At 46.9% G+C, this 18,758-nt stretch overlaps 2 protein-coding genes across 2 annotated transcripts in view; one reads left to right on the forward strand and one right to left on the reverse strand.

Moving 5' to 3' along the window:
• GPR180 (G protein-coupled receptor 180) overlaps nucleotides 1-13,455 on the reverse strand; it is a 55,800-nt gene extending 42,345 nt beyond the window's left edge. The window contains exons 1-3 of the mRNA XM_082246240.1: nucleotides 13,237-13,455; nucleotides 5,636-5,794; nucleotides 4,121-4,321 (exon numbers count right to left, since the gene is read on the reverse strand). Coding sequence (XP_082102366.1) covers nucleotides 4,121-4,321; nucleotides 5,636-5,794; nucleotides 13,237-13,369 — 493 coding nt within the window. The 5' untranslated portion in view covers nucleotides 13,370-13,455. The remainder of the gene's footprint in view (nucleotides 1-4,120; nucleotides 4,322-5,635; nucleotides 5,795-13,236) is intronic.
• Nucleotides 13,456-13,613: 158 nt separating this feature from the next.
• Nucleotides 13,614-18,758, forward strand: part of TGDS (TDP-glucose 4,6-dehydratase) — a 63,786-nt gene continuing 58,641 nt past the window's right edge. Inside the window, exon 1 of the mRNA XM_082247851.1 lies at nucleotides 13,614-13,688. Within this exon, the coding sequence (XP_082103977.1) occupies nucleotides 13,618-13,688 (71 nt within the window). The 5' untranslated portion in view covers nucleotides 13,614-13,617. The remainder of the gene's footprint in view (nucleotides 13,689-18,758) is intronic.

Below are 18,758 nucleotides of genomic sequence, written 5' to 3' on the forward strand. Positions count from 1 at the left end.
ACCATAATGAAGTGCAACGGTCAAGTGTGGAGACATACATAGAATTTAAAAGGATGCATTGTTCCTAAGCTTTTCTTGCACTAAAAAAGGTACTGATATAATAAATTCACATTCATTTGAATTCATAATATTAAAAAGTCAAGTAATATATATATATATATATATATATATATATATATAATTTTTTTTTTTTTTTAAATGGTCATTTTTGGCTTTGGTCAGGTGCATCTGGAATTTTCAGTTTCGGTATTAAAATTTCCATTCTGTGCATCTGTAATGCCCCGTACACACGTACCGATTGTCGGCCGTAATATTCGGCCGACGACCGATCGTAGGCTTGTTAGTATGATGCTTCCGACAGCGCACTTTCGGCCGAAAAGAATCTGTCGTGTAGGCATTAAAATTTTTGTTGGCCAACACCAGAACGGCCGATTGTTCGCCAGTCAGTACAGAATTTGGCCGACAATCAGCAGATTTGCAAGACTGGGCATGCTCAGAAAAGAAAAAACACACGGAAAGTTAACCATCACATGACATCACTTCTGCAGTCAGCTGTTGGCCGACAAAATTTGTGTGCAGTCTTTTGCAGTTTTCAACAGACACGACAGCCCTGGACAAAAGACGGCCGATCGTTCGGCCGACGATCGGTACGTGTGTACGGGGCTTAAGAATGATCATGATGAATATCAAAATCGGTATATCACAAGTACAGTTAGCCAAAAATCACATTCTCTGGCAGCTAAAACTGGGCCATGAAATCAGTGATCAGGACCAACAGGATAGGATGCAGAAGGTCGTGTAGTCAGTGAGTGGAAGGAGAAGACGTAGGGGGCCAGTTTACCAATAAGCAAGGAGGAGAGGATGCTGGAGTGAGAGGGAGAAGAGGAAAATGGGGGCCAGCTGAGCAGTAAGTGGGAAAAGAGGAATCCAGGGGTCATGTGATCAGTGAGTGGAAACACGAGGAGAGCATGCTGGTAGCCAGGTTAGTGAGAGCTGGAGGCAAGGACACCAGAGGCTGCATGTCCAGACAGCAGGAACAGAAGGAACAAACACTGAGGGCCGGATATCAGCGAGTGTGAGCAGGAGGAGAGGATGCCAGAGGCTGTGTGATCAATGAGCGAAAGAAGAAGCCACCAGGGGGCCAGTGATCAGTAAGCGGGTTTAGGAGAGGACGCCGGGAGCAGTGTGATCAGTGAGCGGAAGCAGTAAGAATGGGAAAGCCTGAAAAAAATAAATAAATAAATAGAAAACGTTGGGGGGGGGGGGGGGGAAGAAAAAAATTGGACGACACAGATGCTCCTGGTCCCTCCCCCCATGCCAAGTGCCAGCATCGCAAGCCGCTTGCCATGTTGACACTTGTGCGTGCTTTCTCCCGAGCAGCTTCTGTGTCCAGAAGACACACAGAACGCAGCTTGGCCCCGCTCCTCATCACTGGCTGTGATTGACAGCAGCAGGAGCAATCAGCCAATAAGGAGAGACAGACCTGGAAGAGCCATTACTCTTATGCACATTGCTGGATCAAGATAGGGCTTGGGAAAGTATTGGGGGAGATGATGCACACTGTTTTTTTACCTTCATGCATAGAATAGATTTAGCCTTTACAAACACTTTAAAGATATACAATTAGTGGCAACCTCACAAGAACAAGAAAGAAAAAAAAAAAAAAAAAAAAAAAAAGACACCTAATAGAATTGCCAGAAATTAGTTTATATTGAAATATTTTATAAAATTGCCTATAACCGCCTTTTAAATGAAGCTGATGAATGCAATCATCTAATACTTAGGTTCAAAGGAAATGTACAGCTACAAACATAAAAAAGGTACTGAGGCAGTATGAAGGTAAGCTTACATTTACAGATGATAGCCACAGCTTTTAACAGAATAATCCCTGTGATGTGCGACGTGAATCCCAGAGGATTACAAATACCAGACGATAATACATTGCAAAAAGCACAATCCATCCCCGCACACAGATTAGAATGGCTTGATAGTTCATGGGGGAAAGTTTTTACTAGTACAATAAACTGTAGATCTAAAGCTGGACACACAATCAAATATTTGCAAGTCAGCATCATTTGTTATAATTGAGGCAGAGTGGACATATAAAGATCCCACTTTAACAGAAAAAAAAAAAATAGAACTGATGGGCAGTGAGTTGATCCGGGCAATAACATTCACTTCTATGATCTGATTACCAATGGCTGCAAGTCCTGGTGTTATTCATTTCTTGTCCCTATAGCTAGCCTGTGTCAGAACTTCACATAGAGGTACTGGGTAACAAACAATCATGGAGAGGCACAGAAACTGGCCACATGATGCAAAAATAGATTGGAAACTACAGCCATTGGATTGGGAGACATGCTAAAAGTTGAGGTTTTCGTTGACTCCCACATAATACCAAGGATAGTTGGACATCACAAACAAATTTAGCAACACGAAAAAAGTTTGCCATTCCTCAGCAAACTCAACTAACTTCTTGGTCTCACAAGGGACACAGGCAGCAGAGGAAGCCATAGTCTCCTGCTGCTGTCAGTCAAATCCTGTAGGGGGGAGCAAGGGGTATGGTGGATTTGCGCTGTGTGTGTGTCTGTGGACGCACATAGCCCGGCTCGAGAGTGTGCCTACATAGCACAGAGCTGGCTACGGAGGTACTTGGAAGAAGAAGCGGATATAGTTGCCAGTGAAGGACCACCAAGAGGTAAGTGGCCACTTTGTGCAATATCGTTGCACAGAGTAAGTAAGTAGAACATCTTTTTTATTTAAAAAAAAACAAAAAAACAAAATTGACTTCATTATCACTATAAGCTTTCTGTAAACAAAAGAGAACAAGCCGTTCAAAGTAGATGAGGCACATCAGAAGCCTGGTTGAGTTGAACAGCATTGTTACAGCAGATCGTTGTACCATGCCATAGAAAAGAACATAGGCATATCACATATGATCTGCTATCTGTAGATGTGACCATGTATAACAGCCCAAACAACTGCATTTCAAATGCTCAGGCTGGAAGAAGTGGATTTGCCCCTATCCCTCCCATCATATCTTCAAATTTAGTTTTACTTGTACATACGAACAAAAATCTGAGACACTGTATCCCACAACAATGCATACATTCATATTTATTAAAGCGGAGTTCCAGACGCTTCTGTGTTTAATAAAAGTCAGCAGCCACAAAAAGTGCAGCTGCTGACTTTTAACACATTCACCTGTCCCACGGTCGAGCAATGCAAGCCACCCAAAGCCTTGCTCCTCTCCCTTCATTCACGGTGGCACCAGCATCACTAGTGTGGGCACCCAGCCATGACTGCTTGCGGCGTCACAGCCGGGTGCGCACTGCGCATGCACGAGTCGCTATCTGAATGGCCGGGCAATCTTCTGGGACTTCTGACATGTCCCAGAAGATTGCAGGGAGGGAGAGGAGAACTAGGAACCCCACCCCCCCCCCCCCCCCAAAAAAAAAAAAAAAAAATGGCATGCCAAATGTGGCATTTCAAGGTGTCAGGAATACTTTTGGGTGGAACTCAATGTTGGCTTCAATGTGCACACTGCTGGTAGCGCAGTTATTGGAAGTTTAAAGAAAACTTGTGGGAACTGCTACGGTTATCTCCTTCTAAAAATGCTAGTTTAAGGGAATGGGAGCGTGCTTAAAGTCCAACGCTACAAGATTTAAATGCTCATAATGTCTAAGGGTAGAGGAATAAGGAGAATCCTCATTACAACAGGGTCTCTTCAGCACTGTGATGGGTCCCATGCAGCTACCTTTGTAAGTGGAGACCGGCCATGGTCACATTCTAGACTTCTCAATGTTAATGTCCTTGTATTGAATGTGATAATACCAAAACTCAGCCCATAGACCAGAGCTCCGGGCAGAGGAGAACGCCAGAGCTGGCTAGAACAGGAGGGAAGAAAGGCATTGGATACAGCCAGAACTGTATTCCCCTGGCCATATCAAGCATTTAACCAGTAGGGGCCCCACTGCAAGGGTGAAATTTTAATATTCCTGGGGGTGGGCTTTAAATAACTAGTAGGGGTATACAAAAGCGACCTAAACTATACCTGAAAAAAATATATATTGGTTTAGAATGTGGATTAGACTGGAGTTGTTACAAAGCCCATACATACCCGACTCATCTGCACCAAAATGGTCAAAAGGATTGCCTGCAGCATCAGGGTTGAGTAGAGTGACTTGAAAAGTGATCTCATCAGAAGTGGGATCCTCATAGCTCATCAGACAGGTGTATTTGTCCACATATATGGCATACCAGGCAACTGGAGAGATGATCTGTGGCAGAGTGTAGTTATATTCAGTTTGGTTCAAGGGAACTAAAATAAAAAATGTAAAATACAAGCTATAACACAGGCATTTCAAAAACTGAAAGAATTTTCATTAGTAAGAGCTTCCATGGAACACTATTTTTAAATTAGCAAAAACTGTGTGCTCCTGCATCTGAAATTAGGCTACATTGATCTGGTTTAATGGGTGCCTCCTTTGCTGCTTCTAATCGATATTACTGTGTAGTAAAGGACTTAAAACCTGCCTGTTCCCAAACTTGTTTGGAATGTCAAGAATAAACTTGGCATGCATTGGTGTCAGGATAAATGAACTCCTATGTGCATGTTCGGATGTTATCCCATATTGGCTAATCAAGATGACTAAGATGATGAAATGGGAAGAAGACTGGAAGAAGATGCTGGTGCCAATAAGGGAATAGACTGCATTGCAAGGGGGAGTTGAGTACTGCAGTCCTAAATTTCTCTTAAGGCCTCATGCACATACGTGCATGAATAACTCAACCCTGGTACATAACCAAATCTTTAATTTATTGAAGGATGACAGTTCACAGCAGCTGTGGATCCAGAAAGGTGAAAGGGGACCCGGGAAAGTGATTACGCAGGCTTTGTGCACTCTATAGCTCCTGTACAGCCGTGTGCATTAGAATACCATTTCACTAGCTTTTTTTCTTGATTGCTTGTGTGATTTAGCTTACCGCTTTTGCTCAGAAGTCTATATAGAACTGGAAGTAAAATTAGAGGCATACCTCTTTTTGCTGATGTACTTTCCTAGGACACTTTTCCTAAAGGCTGTAGATGCTCCTTTTCTTATCAAAACAACAAGATAGCTCAGGTGATGATAATGAACCCTTAACAGTTATTTTGGGAAAGGAAACGGTAAAGCAAACAGGGTAGATAAGGGAAAAATTGAGCAATAAAGCATGCCAAGATCCTTGCAATAAAAAAACCTGTTGTCACCTGTTTTGTTCTAGTGCTGCCCTGTGTGGCATTGTGTTGCATTTGTCTGTTTTGTTTTGCTGAAAAAATGTAATAACACAAATTTTCAAAAAAATTCTAAAGGATTTCAGGAGCAGCTTAAACTGACATCATCTGCATGTTGCATATGCCTGTGTAAGCCCTATGTTACATACCCCAGACTGCTCCACTCTATACACTGTATCTTATATCTCCCATAGCAGTTGTCATCACAGCATTGTCATATTAATATACAGAGGTGAATTATTCCACTGGAAGTTCTAAATTCCATCGTTCAATGGAAAGGCATGCTTTTGCCATTATAAATGTAGCCAACTCCCTGCCTGCTGGTCCTTGCATGTAGCACTAAGATAAAAATGTATCACTTACTTGTTACTTGTGCCAAAGCCAGTCTCTCTGGACAGCTGTATTCTTCCATACTCCCGTGCATCCTCACCCATTCCTCATCTTGATACAAGTACAAGGCTGCATCCTTTCCAACTGCAGCTGCAACATTGCTAATGCGAACACGTAACACAGCTTGCTCCCCTAAAAGGGAAAAATAATGGAAACTAAATAACATTTGGAAAAGGCAATAAACCCACACTCTTCTATACAGAATATTTTATTAATATACAGTTACCTAAAAAAGAAACGGGATTACCACAATGGGGATCTACACTGAATCATCCAGTTGTTAATGTCGGGTTTTGCATCATCAGGACAGTAGGTGTAAGGTCATGCAGTTGAAAGGGCAGCAAAGATCAGGGTAACATCACACAATAATGCATGCACTGTGAGCTGTGTGTTTTCATTATATTGTTTGAAACTATTTTTCCTTGCTTTACTCCTTGATAATTTCCACCAAGCAACCTCGTGTATGAGCATATCGCCAGCAATGGGAACGTGAATTTGACGTGGAGCTGGCTTCTGGGGACTGGCAGATCATGACCTTGGCTGTCTCCAAATGTTCAAAAAATATCACCATACTGGATAAGGCTTATAAATTGTTATACCGTTAATACTATACCCTGGCTTGTCGAGCTCAAATTGTCCCTAATCATCCCTCTACTTGCTTCCATTGATGTGTCAAGCCAGGAACAATGGCACATACAGTATTTGGTGATTTTGCCCAAAAGTTGAGTAAATTATTAAAATCAAGTCTATGCCTTGCTTCATACGTTGCTACATTCCAGAAAGACTTATGAAGCTCTTCTCTTCAAACCTATAGACGTTCTCTTTCGTACTAAGTGACAACTCACTACTCAACTTTTCACAGCAGCTAAGCTCATCACTGCCAGAGCATGGAAGTCCCCTTTCCTTCGCTTTGAGTCGGTAAAGCACCGTATGAATGACACCATAACTAATGGAAAACTGACAGTCATATTAAACGACTCCATGATAAATTCCTTCATGTTTGGCAATATTGAATACTGCACTCTTATCCATCGAGTTTTGACCACCTGCTGCTAGAGATTGGATATTACTGTGCTCCTAGCCCCTGGGATTTCTCCATTTCCCTTCCCTTTTTTGCTCTCTCTTCTCTTTGCCCATTTCTCCTGATTGCCAAATGTACATACTGGTTCCTTGTTAGATGCCCCCCCCGCCTTCCTTGTAACAAGATGGGGAAGTGGACCCTACTCTCGTCTGTTGATTGCTTTGAATTATCAAGAACTCCCCTTGATTGCAGGATTTCGCCATACATACCTCATGTGTGTTACTGTTTGCACGCTTCATGCTGTATACGGAACCTGCTCCAACCAATACGCGTTTTGTCCTGATTCCTTGTACATATACCACCTCTACATTATCATGCTTTTCTTTTTCGATGCATCTTTTTATTTTTGCTAAAAAGTAGTCATCTGTGACGTAAAGAGGCGGGTCTCCCGATGACGTCACCAAGCGGACACGCCCCTAATGGCTATATAATAAGCTGCAGAGACCGGCATAATCACCGGGGACAGCGTCGGAGGAGGACCGGAGGAAGAAGAAGCGCCAAGAGCAAAAGAGCAGACAGAAAAAGAGCAGAAGATTGGACAGCAAAAGAGCAGAAGATTGGACAGCAAAAGAGCGGAGAGGAGAAGATGAAAAGAGCAGAGTGGAGAAGACCGGATGAAGATTTTAAATAAACTTTCCAAAACGTCTCCTGTCGTTATTCACATACACTGCCTTTTATGGGCTGAATGGGTAGTGTACCCCATACTAGGGATGCACCGAAATGAAATTCTTGGCCGAAGCCGAATAATAAAAAAATGCTTGGCCGAAGGCCGAATACCGAACGCGGTGTTCGCATTTTTTAACATAAAATATGCCCATTAGCGTGCCCCTTAACATAAAATATGCCCATCAGAGTGCCCCTTAACATAAAATATGCTCATCAGAATGCCCCTTAACATAAAATATGCTCATCAGCGTGTCCCTTAGCATAAAATAAGGGGCACGCTGATGGGCTCATTTTATGTTAGGGGGCACTCTGATGGGCACATTTTATGTTAGGGGGCACTCTGATGGGCACATTTTATGTCAGGGGGCACTCTGATGGGCACATTTTATGTCAGGGGGCACGCTGATGGGCACATTTTATGTCAGGGGGCACGCTGATGGGCACATTTTATGTCAGGGGGCACGCTGATGGGCAAAACATAACATTTAAATCAGCATTGCTCTTAACATAAAATATGCCCATTAACGTGCCCCTTAAAATGAAATATGCCCATCAGAGTGCCCCTTAACATAAAATATGCTCATCAGCATGTCCCTTAGCATAAAATAAGGGGCACGCTGATGGCCACATTTTATGTCAAGGGGCACTTTATAGGGCACTGTGGCAACAACATATGGCAGTCTGCACACTAATGCTTGTGCAGCTGCCAGCAACTGTATTCTTCTCTCCCAAATGTGCTCAGCTGCACATCACATACCTCTATAACTGCAGCCAGAGCCAAATGCCGCGAACAGGGGGGGCGGGGCCTGGACCAAGTGTGAAGGAGCCGCCAGTCAGGAGCAGGGGGCGGGACGCGCGCGTGACGTCACACCCCCTACGCGGCCGGACAGGACACCAGCGGGAAGGGAGCGGCGAGCCGCGGTCAGGGCGGAAGCTACAGAGAATGCATACATATCAGAGGGTTACTGCAGAGGACATAATAGAGGACCGCGAGCCGCAATGAGGTGAGAGACATTGTTCGGCTTAAATTATTCGGCCTTTTGATTTATTCGGCCGAACACCGAAAGTGCCATTTTCCCTATTTTCGGCCGAATAATGTTCGGCCGCCGATTATTCGGTGCATCCCTACCCCATACCCATTCACATAGGGAGGGGGTCCGGGATCTGGGGGGCCCCCTTGTTCAAGGGGGCTTCCAGATACCGATAAGCCCCCCTGCCCGCAGACCCCCACAACCACCAGCCAGGGTTGTGGGGATGAGGCCCTTGTCCTCATCAACATGGGGGCAAGGTGCTTTGAGGTGGGGGGTGCAGAGCCCCCCCCCCCCTGCCCCAGAGCACCAACATCCCCATGTTGAGGGCATGTGGCCTGGTGTGGTCCAGGGGGGTGGGGCCGCTTGCTCGGCCCCTCCCCTTTCCTGGCCTGCCGGGCTGCATGCTCGAATAAGGGTCTAGTATGGATTTTGGGGGGGACCCCACGCCGTTTTTTACCATTTTGGCGTGGACTTCCCCCTCAAGAATCTCACAGCGCAAGTTGCGCTGCAAGTCGGATCATCCTGATCTGACTTGCGGTGCGACTTCCATTCAAATCAATAGTCTCCCGTAGGGAACCATTGATTTTGAATGGAGGCAGAAAAAAACGCTGCTAAAAGCGACATGGCAAAACGTGCAATAACGCAAATGGAAAAAGCTACTGAAAGCACGTTTTTACAGCTGCTTTTTCCGGCGCCAGAACTAACTTTGACGCACGTTTTTTTCTAACGTCCCATGTACATGGGGCCTAAAACCTTTTGTAAAATAAACTATTCACTTCACTAACAGATGCACCTGCTGGGAGTGCTGTATACACTGTTATCAGCTACATCCAGTACACAGCACTGTGTCCCAGCAGCAGTACAGGAAGCTTGGCGTTTTCTGAATGAGTACAAGGGCTGAGATGGAAATCCGTATGTTATCCACCCACCTATCACCTGAGAGGAAGCCTTGTACTCATTTACAAAAAAAACAAAGCTTCCTGTAAATTGCTGAGCATATCTCAGTTCAACTTAGTTTTGTCGGGATTGGGATTTGTGTCAGGACAGCTCTGTATACTGGATGTAGCTGATACCGTTGATACAGCACTACCAGTGGGTGCATCTGTTAGTGAAGTAAATAGTGTGTTTGGAAAAGAATGGGGTACACAGATGAAACAAATCATCCTACATAAGTCGTACTGGTTTATCTGCAGTCTTCTCTCCTCTACATCTGCTCCAAGTCCAGAATTTATAAAGTTTGTCTGAGCAGTCAGAAAAAAAAGGGGTGTAAAGCTGAAATGACATATTGCAGAGCTCAGTGAGGAGAGCTCTGAGAGCTGACTGGAGGGAAGAGACACACCCTTTTTCACACAGCAACAAATCAGCTAAAGATCCCTCCCTGTCACCATTTTTCTCTTGGTGTCAGGAAAATGTGTCAGAAGTGGTTCATGCTGATAGCAGAGGAACAAAGCAGCAGATGGAAGGGACACAGTGCTCTTAGTTGAGACAAGCACACACTATAGAGGAGTATGCTTTGTTTATATTTCATGTCTGAGGGCTCTTTCACACATGCGGACCGTTCAGATCCGCCTGTTTGTTTTTTTGGCGGATCTGAACAGTCTCCCCATGCATCCCTATGGGGCATCGGATGTCAGCTGAGACATGTCCGCTGACATCCGATCTGTCAAATCTGGATGGATGGAACCCTATTTTCCATCCGTCCAGCGGATCGGATGAGAATGGACCGATGGTCCGTTCCCATCCGATTCCCCCATAGAGAAGCATGGGAAACTGACAGCTGTGTCTCCGCACATAGTGCGGAGAACAGCTGTCATCCTCCTGCTCAGCGGGGGATCAGCGGATCGATCCCCCGCTGAGAAAAATGGAGTCCGTCCGACGGACGGAGTGTGTAAAAGGGCCCTAATGCAGAGAATGCATTAGGGTAAAAAAATAAATAAAAAATCCTTCTGCCTTTACAATACCTTAAAGCTACAAAATTTAGCAAAGCTTAAAACTACTTCTGAAATGACCTAATCATAATAAAACGGAACTATACTCACCTTCAGTCCAGCAATGCATTGTCCAAGATGCAGACGATTGCTGGTCGCTTTGATGAGTGAGTTCAGTCAGCTGAGCATTGCCGAATATGTACACTGAGATGCATGTGTGCAGTTCACTGTACAGGAGGGTGTATAGGCAGGTAAGTAACAAAGTGTTACTAAACCCAGGATCCTGCATTTACTATACCTGGTCTCCCACTGACATGGAACATGAAAATACAATTATATTAGTTAATAAAAACTGCTAAATACCTTTTATCCTCAACAGTATATAACAGGCTTGTGACTTCTATCAGTGTCTGGGTAAAGCTTGCAGGAGTTTTCATTCTCCAATGACTGTCCTATGATGCTGCATGATTCCTGATCTGTCTGGCCAGTGCTGATTACATGCACCCTCCCAGCAATCCACACCAAACTGAGCATGTGCAGAGTGCCCCCAAGGCTCTGTGCTAGCAGGAGAGAGATTGGGGACAGTGGAAGAAGGGAAGAAACAGAGAAGACAGGATCAAACAGCCTTTTTACACAATACAGAGGATTAACCCCCTTAGGTTCCACAGTGATAACAGAAAGCTTTACTGCATATACAGACTGATGTTACGGTTGTAGGCTTGAAGTTTTACTTAAACCCACAGTCACTCCAGTGAATAGTAGTGACAGGAGTCAGGGATTCTGGCTCCTGTTCACTATAAGGACAGATCACCAGTGGCTACAGCTATTCGTGGCTTTCTGCACAGACAGAGATTACATAAAGTGATTCCTGCTGGATGCACACAAGATATGTCTAGTAGAGATGGGCTCTGGCATGTTTGAGATCCTAGTCCCAATCCTGGCAGGTAGCTGACACTACACACTGCCAATTCACAAGCAGTGAGACATTTCGCGGTCTGTGCAGCTGCGGACCGGGAAATGCCTCACTGCCTGTGATTAGAGGTGTGCAGTGTTGGCTTCCTGGCAGGATTGGGCAGGTGGGTTAGGACTAGGATCCTGAATGTGGCAGAACCCATCTCTATTGTCCAGCAGCATTCACTACTGGCTGTGCAAAGAGTCACAAATGGCTGCGCCCACTGGTGACTTGTACAGAGGAGTTCAGGCATGTTCGAATCGTAGTCCCAACCCACCTGAGCAATTTCGCCAGGAGGCTGCCACAGCACACCGCCAATCATAGGCAGTGTGTGTATGTGCAGCTGCGAGCCGGGAAACACCTCACTGCCTATGATTGGTGGTGTGCAGTGAGGGCTTCTTAGAGGGATTGTTCAGGTGGATCCCAAACATGCCAGAACACATCTCTAATGTCCAGCAGCAATCACCATTGACTGTGCAGAGAGCTACAAATAGCTGTGCCCACTGGTGACCTGGAGGGAGGAGCTCAGGCATGTTTGGACCTTAGTCCCAACCCACCTGAGCAATCCTGCCCGTCACTGCACACCGCCATTCATAGGCAGCATGTGTATGTGCAGCTGTGGGCCGGGAAATGTCTCACTGCCGGTGATTAGCAGTGCTTAGTGTTGGCTTCCTGGTGGAATCGGGCAGGTGGGTTGGGACTCGGATCCCAAACGCAGCAGAACCCATCTCAAATGTCCAGCAGCAATCACCACTGGTGGTGCAGAGAGCCACAAATAGCTGCATCCCCTGGACACCTGAACAGATGGGCTCAGGCATGTTCGGGATCGTAGTCTCAACCCACCTGAGCAATCCCGCCAGAAGGCGGTCACTGCACACCGCCAATGATAAACAGCATGTGTATATGCAGCTGTGGACTGGAAAACACCTCAATTCCTGTGAGTAGCGGTGTGCAGTGTCGGCTTCCTGGTGGGATCGGGCAGGTAGGTTGGGACTAGGATCCCAAACGTGGCAGAACCAATCTCAAATGTCCAGCAGCGATCACCACTGGCAGTGCAGAGAACCACAAATAGCTGTATCAGTGGAGACCTGTATGGATGGGTTCAGGCATGTTCAGGATCGTAGTCCCAACCCACCTGAGCAATCCTGTCAGGAAGCAATCACTGTACACCGCCAATCATAGGCAGCGTGTGTATATGCAGCTGCGAGCCAGGAAATGTCTCACTGCCGGTGATTAGCAGTGCTTAGTGTCGCCTTCCTGGTGGGATCGGGCAGGTAGGTTGGGACTAGGATCCCAAACGTGGCAGAATCCATCTCAAATGTCCAGCAGTGATCACCACTGACTGTGCAGAGAGCCACAAATAGCTGCATCCGCTGTACGGATGGGCTCAGGCATGTTCAGGATCATAGTCTCAACCCACCTGAGCAATCCCGCCAGAAAGCGGTCACTGCACACCGTGGCTTCCTGGTGGGATTGGGCATGCGGGTTGGGCTAGGATCCCGAACACGCCTGAGCCCATCCCTAGTGACCGGTCATTATAGTGATCAGGGCCAGTGTAGCATGAAGCTAGGTTTCCTGTGAAAGATTGTATAACGCCAACCGGCGCATGCACATTTGCAGGAGGGGATACCATCTTTCTTATCTTCATGCTACACCGGTGGTCACACCTATCAGGAATCCCAGATTTCTGCCACTGCCATTGGCACTGACCCTAATCCCTGGTGTGAATGTAGCCTAATACATAGACATAGCATGACCCTTCTGCAATCAAGCAGCCAGAGTTCATTTTGGCCATAGAGTTGCAGTGCTCCTGTGTGGGTGTATATTAGACAATCAGTAATGTCATGGACTAGGCCCAGCCCCTGTATAGGATGCTCCATCCTCCCTGCTATGTGCAGATGTCATACTGTACCCACCATGGAATAAGAAGGTGAATATGTGTTGTCCCCGGCCGTGCCAGGCCAGGGCGCTGTCGAAGCTGCCATGCACGGTCTTGGCCCCCGCCGTATGTAGCAGCCATAGCCCCGCCACCAGCAGCCCGGCCAGCATCTCCCTCCTATCCGCTTCCCGGGGACATGTGCAACTCCAGCCGCCACATCTGCAGGAGGACAGGGCGGGGCCGGCTCGTCACCGCACTCCTCCAATCACTGTCCTGGGTGGGAGGAGCCTGGAGGGGAAAGCGAAACATAGCGACGTGTACGTCGTCAGGTAGAGCCGTAAAGCGCGGCTGCTGTGATGCAGTGATGTGAAATAGGCATGTTGGCAGTGTAAAGGCACTGAGCGATACAGAAAGAGCCATGAGTAAAGACAGCGAGCCGCCTGGGGGCTTCCGCAAGAGGCTGCTGGTGACTGGAGGGGCTGGCTTCATGTGAGTGATTTCCGGTGTCGTGAGTGTGGGGACACTGGTTATACAATTACAGCTAGGGGGTGCAGGAAGTGCAGATAAAACAATAGGACAGAGCATGCGTGCATAGAGGCCAGGGTGTGAGTGGACTGTTCAGGGGCACCCTTTAGCTGCCCATACATTATACCAGTGTTCCTCAACCTTTTTTCAGTGCACCCTTTAAAATTATGGACAGCCTTAAAGTACCTCATTCTAAAATGTAAACAACTATTCTAATAGCTTTATATCCATCATATCACTATCCCCATAGGGCTTGCTGTATGAGGACTTGTTGGGCCTCCTCTAATTACCTGCAGACAGTCACTGAGGGACGGTTCGCACATCCTTCCTTAAGCCCCGTACACATGTACCGATTGTCGGCCGTAAATATTCGGCCGACAATCGATCGGCCGATTGTAGGCTTATTAGTATGATGCTTCCGACAGCGCATTTTCGGCCGAACAGAATCTGTTGTGCAGGCATTAAAATTTTTGTATGCCAACACCAGAACGGCCGATTGTGCGTCAGTCAGTACAGAATTCAGCCGACAATCAGCAGATTTGCAAGACTGGGCATGCTCAGAAAAGAAAAAAGACAAGGAAAGTTAACCATTACATGACATCACTTCTGCAGTTGGCTGTTGTTGGCCGACAAAATTCGTGTGCAGTCTTTTGCAGTTTTCAGCCGACACGACAGCCCTGGACAAAAGACTGCCGATCGTTCGGCCGACGATCAGTATGTGTGTACGGGGCTTTACTCTCAATGGCTCGTTACTCAATAAACAGTACAGGAGTGTTGGTTTTTTTGGTATTTATTGTGGAACTTGGATGGGAGAAGAGAATAGTGGGATACTCCAACTTGAACTATCTACAGTTGATAAGGACAACTCTCACTTGGCCTCACCAGGTTACTTGTGGAAGTAGTCACACTGCTTTAACCATACTGCCACGGGTATGAAAGAATAGTCTTCTTGCTCTCTCTAGCAGCAGACTTGATGCAACTACATTATCTTCAGGACACTCTCTAGCATCCCCTTTACTGGCACCCTTCCACTGACTCTTCTAGCTGAAGGGATGGCCCCCCTTAGGTCAGGCCCCACGACACAGATCTGTACTCACTGTATGCAGAATCAGATCCTTTCCAGTGTCTCCCTTCCAGTCAGCCCTGAGTATTGTCAGGACACTCTCTAGCATCCACTTTACTGACACCCGTCCACTGACTCTTCTAGCAGAAGGGATGCCCCCCCCCTCAGGACAGGCCCCACGACCCAGATCTGTACTCACTGTATGCAGAATCAGATCCTTTCCAGTAGGGCTGAACGATAGTCAATGTTCACATCGACATCGTGTGGTGAGCCTGGGCGATAGTCACATCGCCGGAACATGCGATAGAAGACAGTGTGTGTGGAAGGCAGAGAAGTGTGTACTATCACACACAGTGCTGCCAAAGGGAGGGGGCACATGGGACATTTGCAGCCCGGTGTCCACTCGCAGCCAGCTATCATCCTCCTGTAACAGCAGACACCTCTCTCCCCACTGGCAGCCCGCACATCTTACTGAGCATACCCCTCCCCCCTGCACATGTTCGAATGTAAACAGACAGGAGAAGGAACCCAGGAGGAGGGAGATTTCACTGCCAGAGCGGGGCTGATGATCTGAGGTCTGTGTATTGTTATAGATACAGGGGAGGGGGGGGCACAGTAACCAGGAAGGGCAAGTAGCACACATGATGGAGTGATGGGGGGAGGCGCAAGAGGATATGTATTGGGAGGTGCTTTGGGAGGAGAGAGTACTTCTGCTGGTGGAGGGGGGGTCCTCTCCCCTTCCAAAGCACCCCCAATACATATTCTTTTAACCCCCTCTCCCCCAAATCAAAAGATGCCGCGTCCCTCTCTGCCCCCCCACGGATGTCAGGCTGTGTTCTTCTACTCACTGTGAGTCCTGACTTCTCTGCCTTCCACCACACTGTCTTCTTAACCTGCTGTGATACTTCCCACCCAGTTCCCTACGCGACAAAGAGGATCCGCCGCAATAAAATATCACAATATGATTTTTTTTTTTTTCAATATCGTGCAGCCATACTTTCCAGTGTCTCCCTTCCAGTCAGCCCTGAGTATTGTCAGGACACTCTCTAGCATCCCCTTTACTGACACCCATCCACTGACTCTTCTAGCAGAAGGGATGGCCCCCCTTAGGACAGGCCCCACGACACAGATCTGTGCTCACTGTATGCAGAATCAGATCCTTTCCAGTGTCTCCCTTCCAGTCAGCTCTGCATAACCTCCGGGTTCAATTTCTCTTTGACTGTTCAGGCCCTCAGGTCGACCACCTGAGGCCGCATGGCAACAACTACAGAGGAGGGACAGCCTCCCTTCAGGACTCCGCTTTCCAGCTGAAAGACCCTGAGCCCATGTGCCCTTGGCATTTATACAGTATCCCAGCATGCTCAGAGCCACTTTCCTCTACCAATCACCAGGGCTGTACTAAATGCCTGTGCACTCATTTGTCAGGTTTCCTCCCACTGTCCAATATGCCTCCCTATTGGACCAGTGTGAAAAGCTGAGCTGCACCTAAGCATCGTGAGCAGACCTCACTAGCAGATCCTGTTCTCTGGTAGGCAGAGAACAATATAGATTTACCTGGCAATCTTTCTGGTAAGCAGAAAAGATCCACAACTAGACTCTCTTTCTAGCACCTACCTAGGAGGGTGCTACACACATAATGCAGTAACATCCACACATAGGACACCCAATGTTAGAGTAGATTTATTCTTACAAATCAAATAAACTTTAGCACACTGGTATTGACTAATATTCCAATGTTTCTCTTCTCCCTAAATTTCTCTCCATCAGCTAATGTCACCCCAGTGCTGAGGGAGAGGGGCAGAGGAGTGCCAAACAAGGATGCTGTGGAGTTGACAGATATTCTCCTTATTAATGCGGAGTTCCACCCTAAAATTAAACTTGCCTCCATCTTCATGCCCGGGGTCACCTGAAAAACAAATGGATAATCGCAATTTTTTTTTTTTACTTACCTGGTTTAGAAGAAAATATACTTACCTTACTTCCTCTTCCTCCCCTCGACGGCCACGGCGAGTCGTCACTTCCTGGCTTACAATGATTCCTGGGAGCTGAACGTCATCGCTCCCAGGAATCAATGCGCCTGCACTGACCCCGACGTCAGTTCCGGTGCAGGCGCCGTCATACCTTGCTAAACAGCTTCTGGGCATGCCCAGAAGCTGTGCAGGGATGACGCTGCGGCACCGGAAGTGACGGTGGGGCCGGTGCAGTGTATCGTGGGACCGAAGAAGACGGAAGAGGATCAGAAGAGTGCAACCCAGGACAGATCAGAGGCTAGCCATTGTGGAATGTACTAGCCCTGACTGTCCCGGGGGTATTTTTATTAAAAAAAGCTTTCCCAGGGTGGAACTCCGCTTTAACCGATTATATCATTGGTTGTTAGGATGCCAGTGTCTGGAAAGTCGTAATGGTACAGAACGAAAACCCATGGCTTTACCCCCAGCCCTATTTCGGACACTTTTTGTTCACAAGTTAAAACCAGTATTTTTTCCTAGAAAACTACTTAGAACCCCCAAACATTATATATATTTTTTTAGCAAAGACTCTGGAGAATAAAATGTCGGTCATTGCAAATTTTTTTGTCACGCGGTATTTGCGCAGCGGTCTTTAAAACGCCATTTTTTTGGAAAAAATTAGAAAAATCACATTTCACTGCATTTAAAAAATACTAAACAGTAAAATTAGCCCATTTTTTTTGTATATTGTGAAAGATGATGTCACGCCGAGTAAATAGATACCAAACATGTTACGGTTTAAAATTGCGCCCCCCCCGTGGGATGGCGACAAACTACGGTCAATAGAGATCTCAATCTGCGACGCTTTAAATTTATTTAACGGTTACCAGTTTAGAGTTAGAGTGTAGCTCTTTTTTTTAAATTATTGCCCACGCTTTAGCGATCGCGGCAATACCTCACGTGTGGTTTGAACAGCGATTTCATTTGCGGCTCGACTTGCGTATACGTTTTTTTTTGTGCGCGAGCTAACGGTGACGGGGGCGGCTAAATTTTTTTTTTTTTTCCTATTTATTTTTTCTTTTTTTTTTAACTTTATTACAGGTTTTAAAAAAAAAAAAATCTGATCACTTTTATTGCTGTCACAAGCAATGTAAACATCCCTTGTGACACCAATATGTAGTGACAGGTACACTTTATGGAGGGATCGAGGGTCTTAAAGACCCTAGACCCCTCCACTACACTTCCCTGTATGCAAAACGCCGAAAACGGCATTTTTGCATACAGCCGTTTTTCAAATCTGCCGCCTTTTGCAGCAGAGTAACCCGGATGTGACGTCATGGACGCCGCCTCCGGGTTACGTCATCGGAGACCCGATCGATGCCGTTTCCGGCATTCATCGGGACTCCATCCAGCCGGCGGACGCGCCGGCTGGGTGCTCGGGGCTCTCGGTGGGACGGGAGCCCTGAGCAAAGCCGCGGGAGGGGGGGGGGACGTCCCCTCCCGCCCCCCCCGGGTAACGATCGAGCGGCTCCCGAGCCGCATCGATCGTTACCGACGGAAAGCCGACCGACGGCTTCAAACAACGGTTCCCGGGATGATGCCTCTAGCTAGAGGCATCATCCCGGTATAACCACTCATGGCTGGTCGTTAAGTGGTTAAAGGCTGGTCGTTAAGTGGTTAAAGGTGGCCTTGATTCAACTGCTGGCTTTTATACAATTTTTGATCAACTTTTAGGCTCGGTTCACATTTATGCGATGCGGGAAGGCTGCGAATTCGCAGCCTGTTCCCGCATCGCACACGCACCCCCGGCAGTTCACACTGCCATATGCGATACGCTGGGGGTGTCAATGTAATCCTAACGACACCCCCAGTTTGATCGCATATCGCAGTGCGATCGTGCATTTCGCACAGGAGCGGATCGCACAAGTGTGAACCGCTGTGCGATCCGATCCTGATGCGGCTGCAAAAATGCCTCCTGTGCGAGTTTGCTCCGGGTGTGATGCGAATTTATCCATACAAACT

This window comes from Pelophylax lessonae (genome assembly GCF_965119305.1).
Source record: "Pelophylax lessonae genome assembly, chromosome: 2".
NCBI classification, from domain to species: Eukaryota; Metazoa; Chordata; class Amphibia; order Anura; family Ranidae; genus Pelophylax; species Pelophylax lessonae.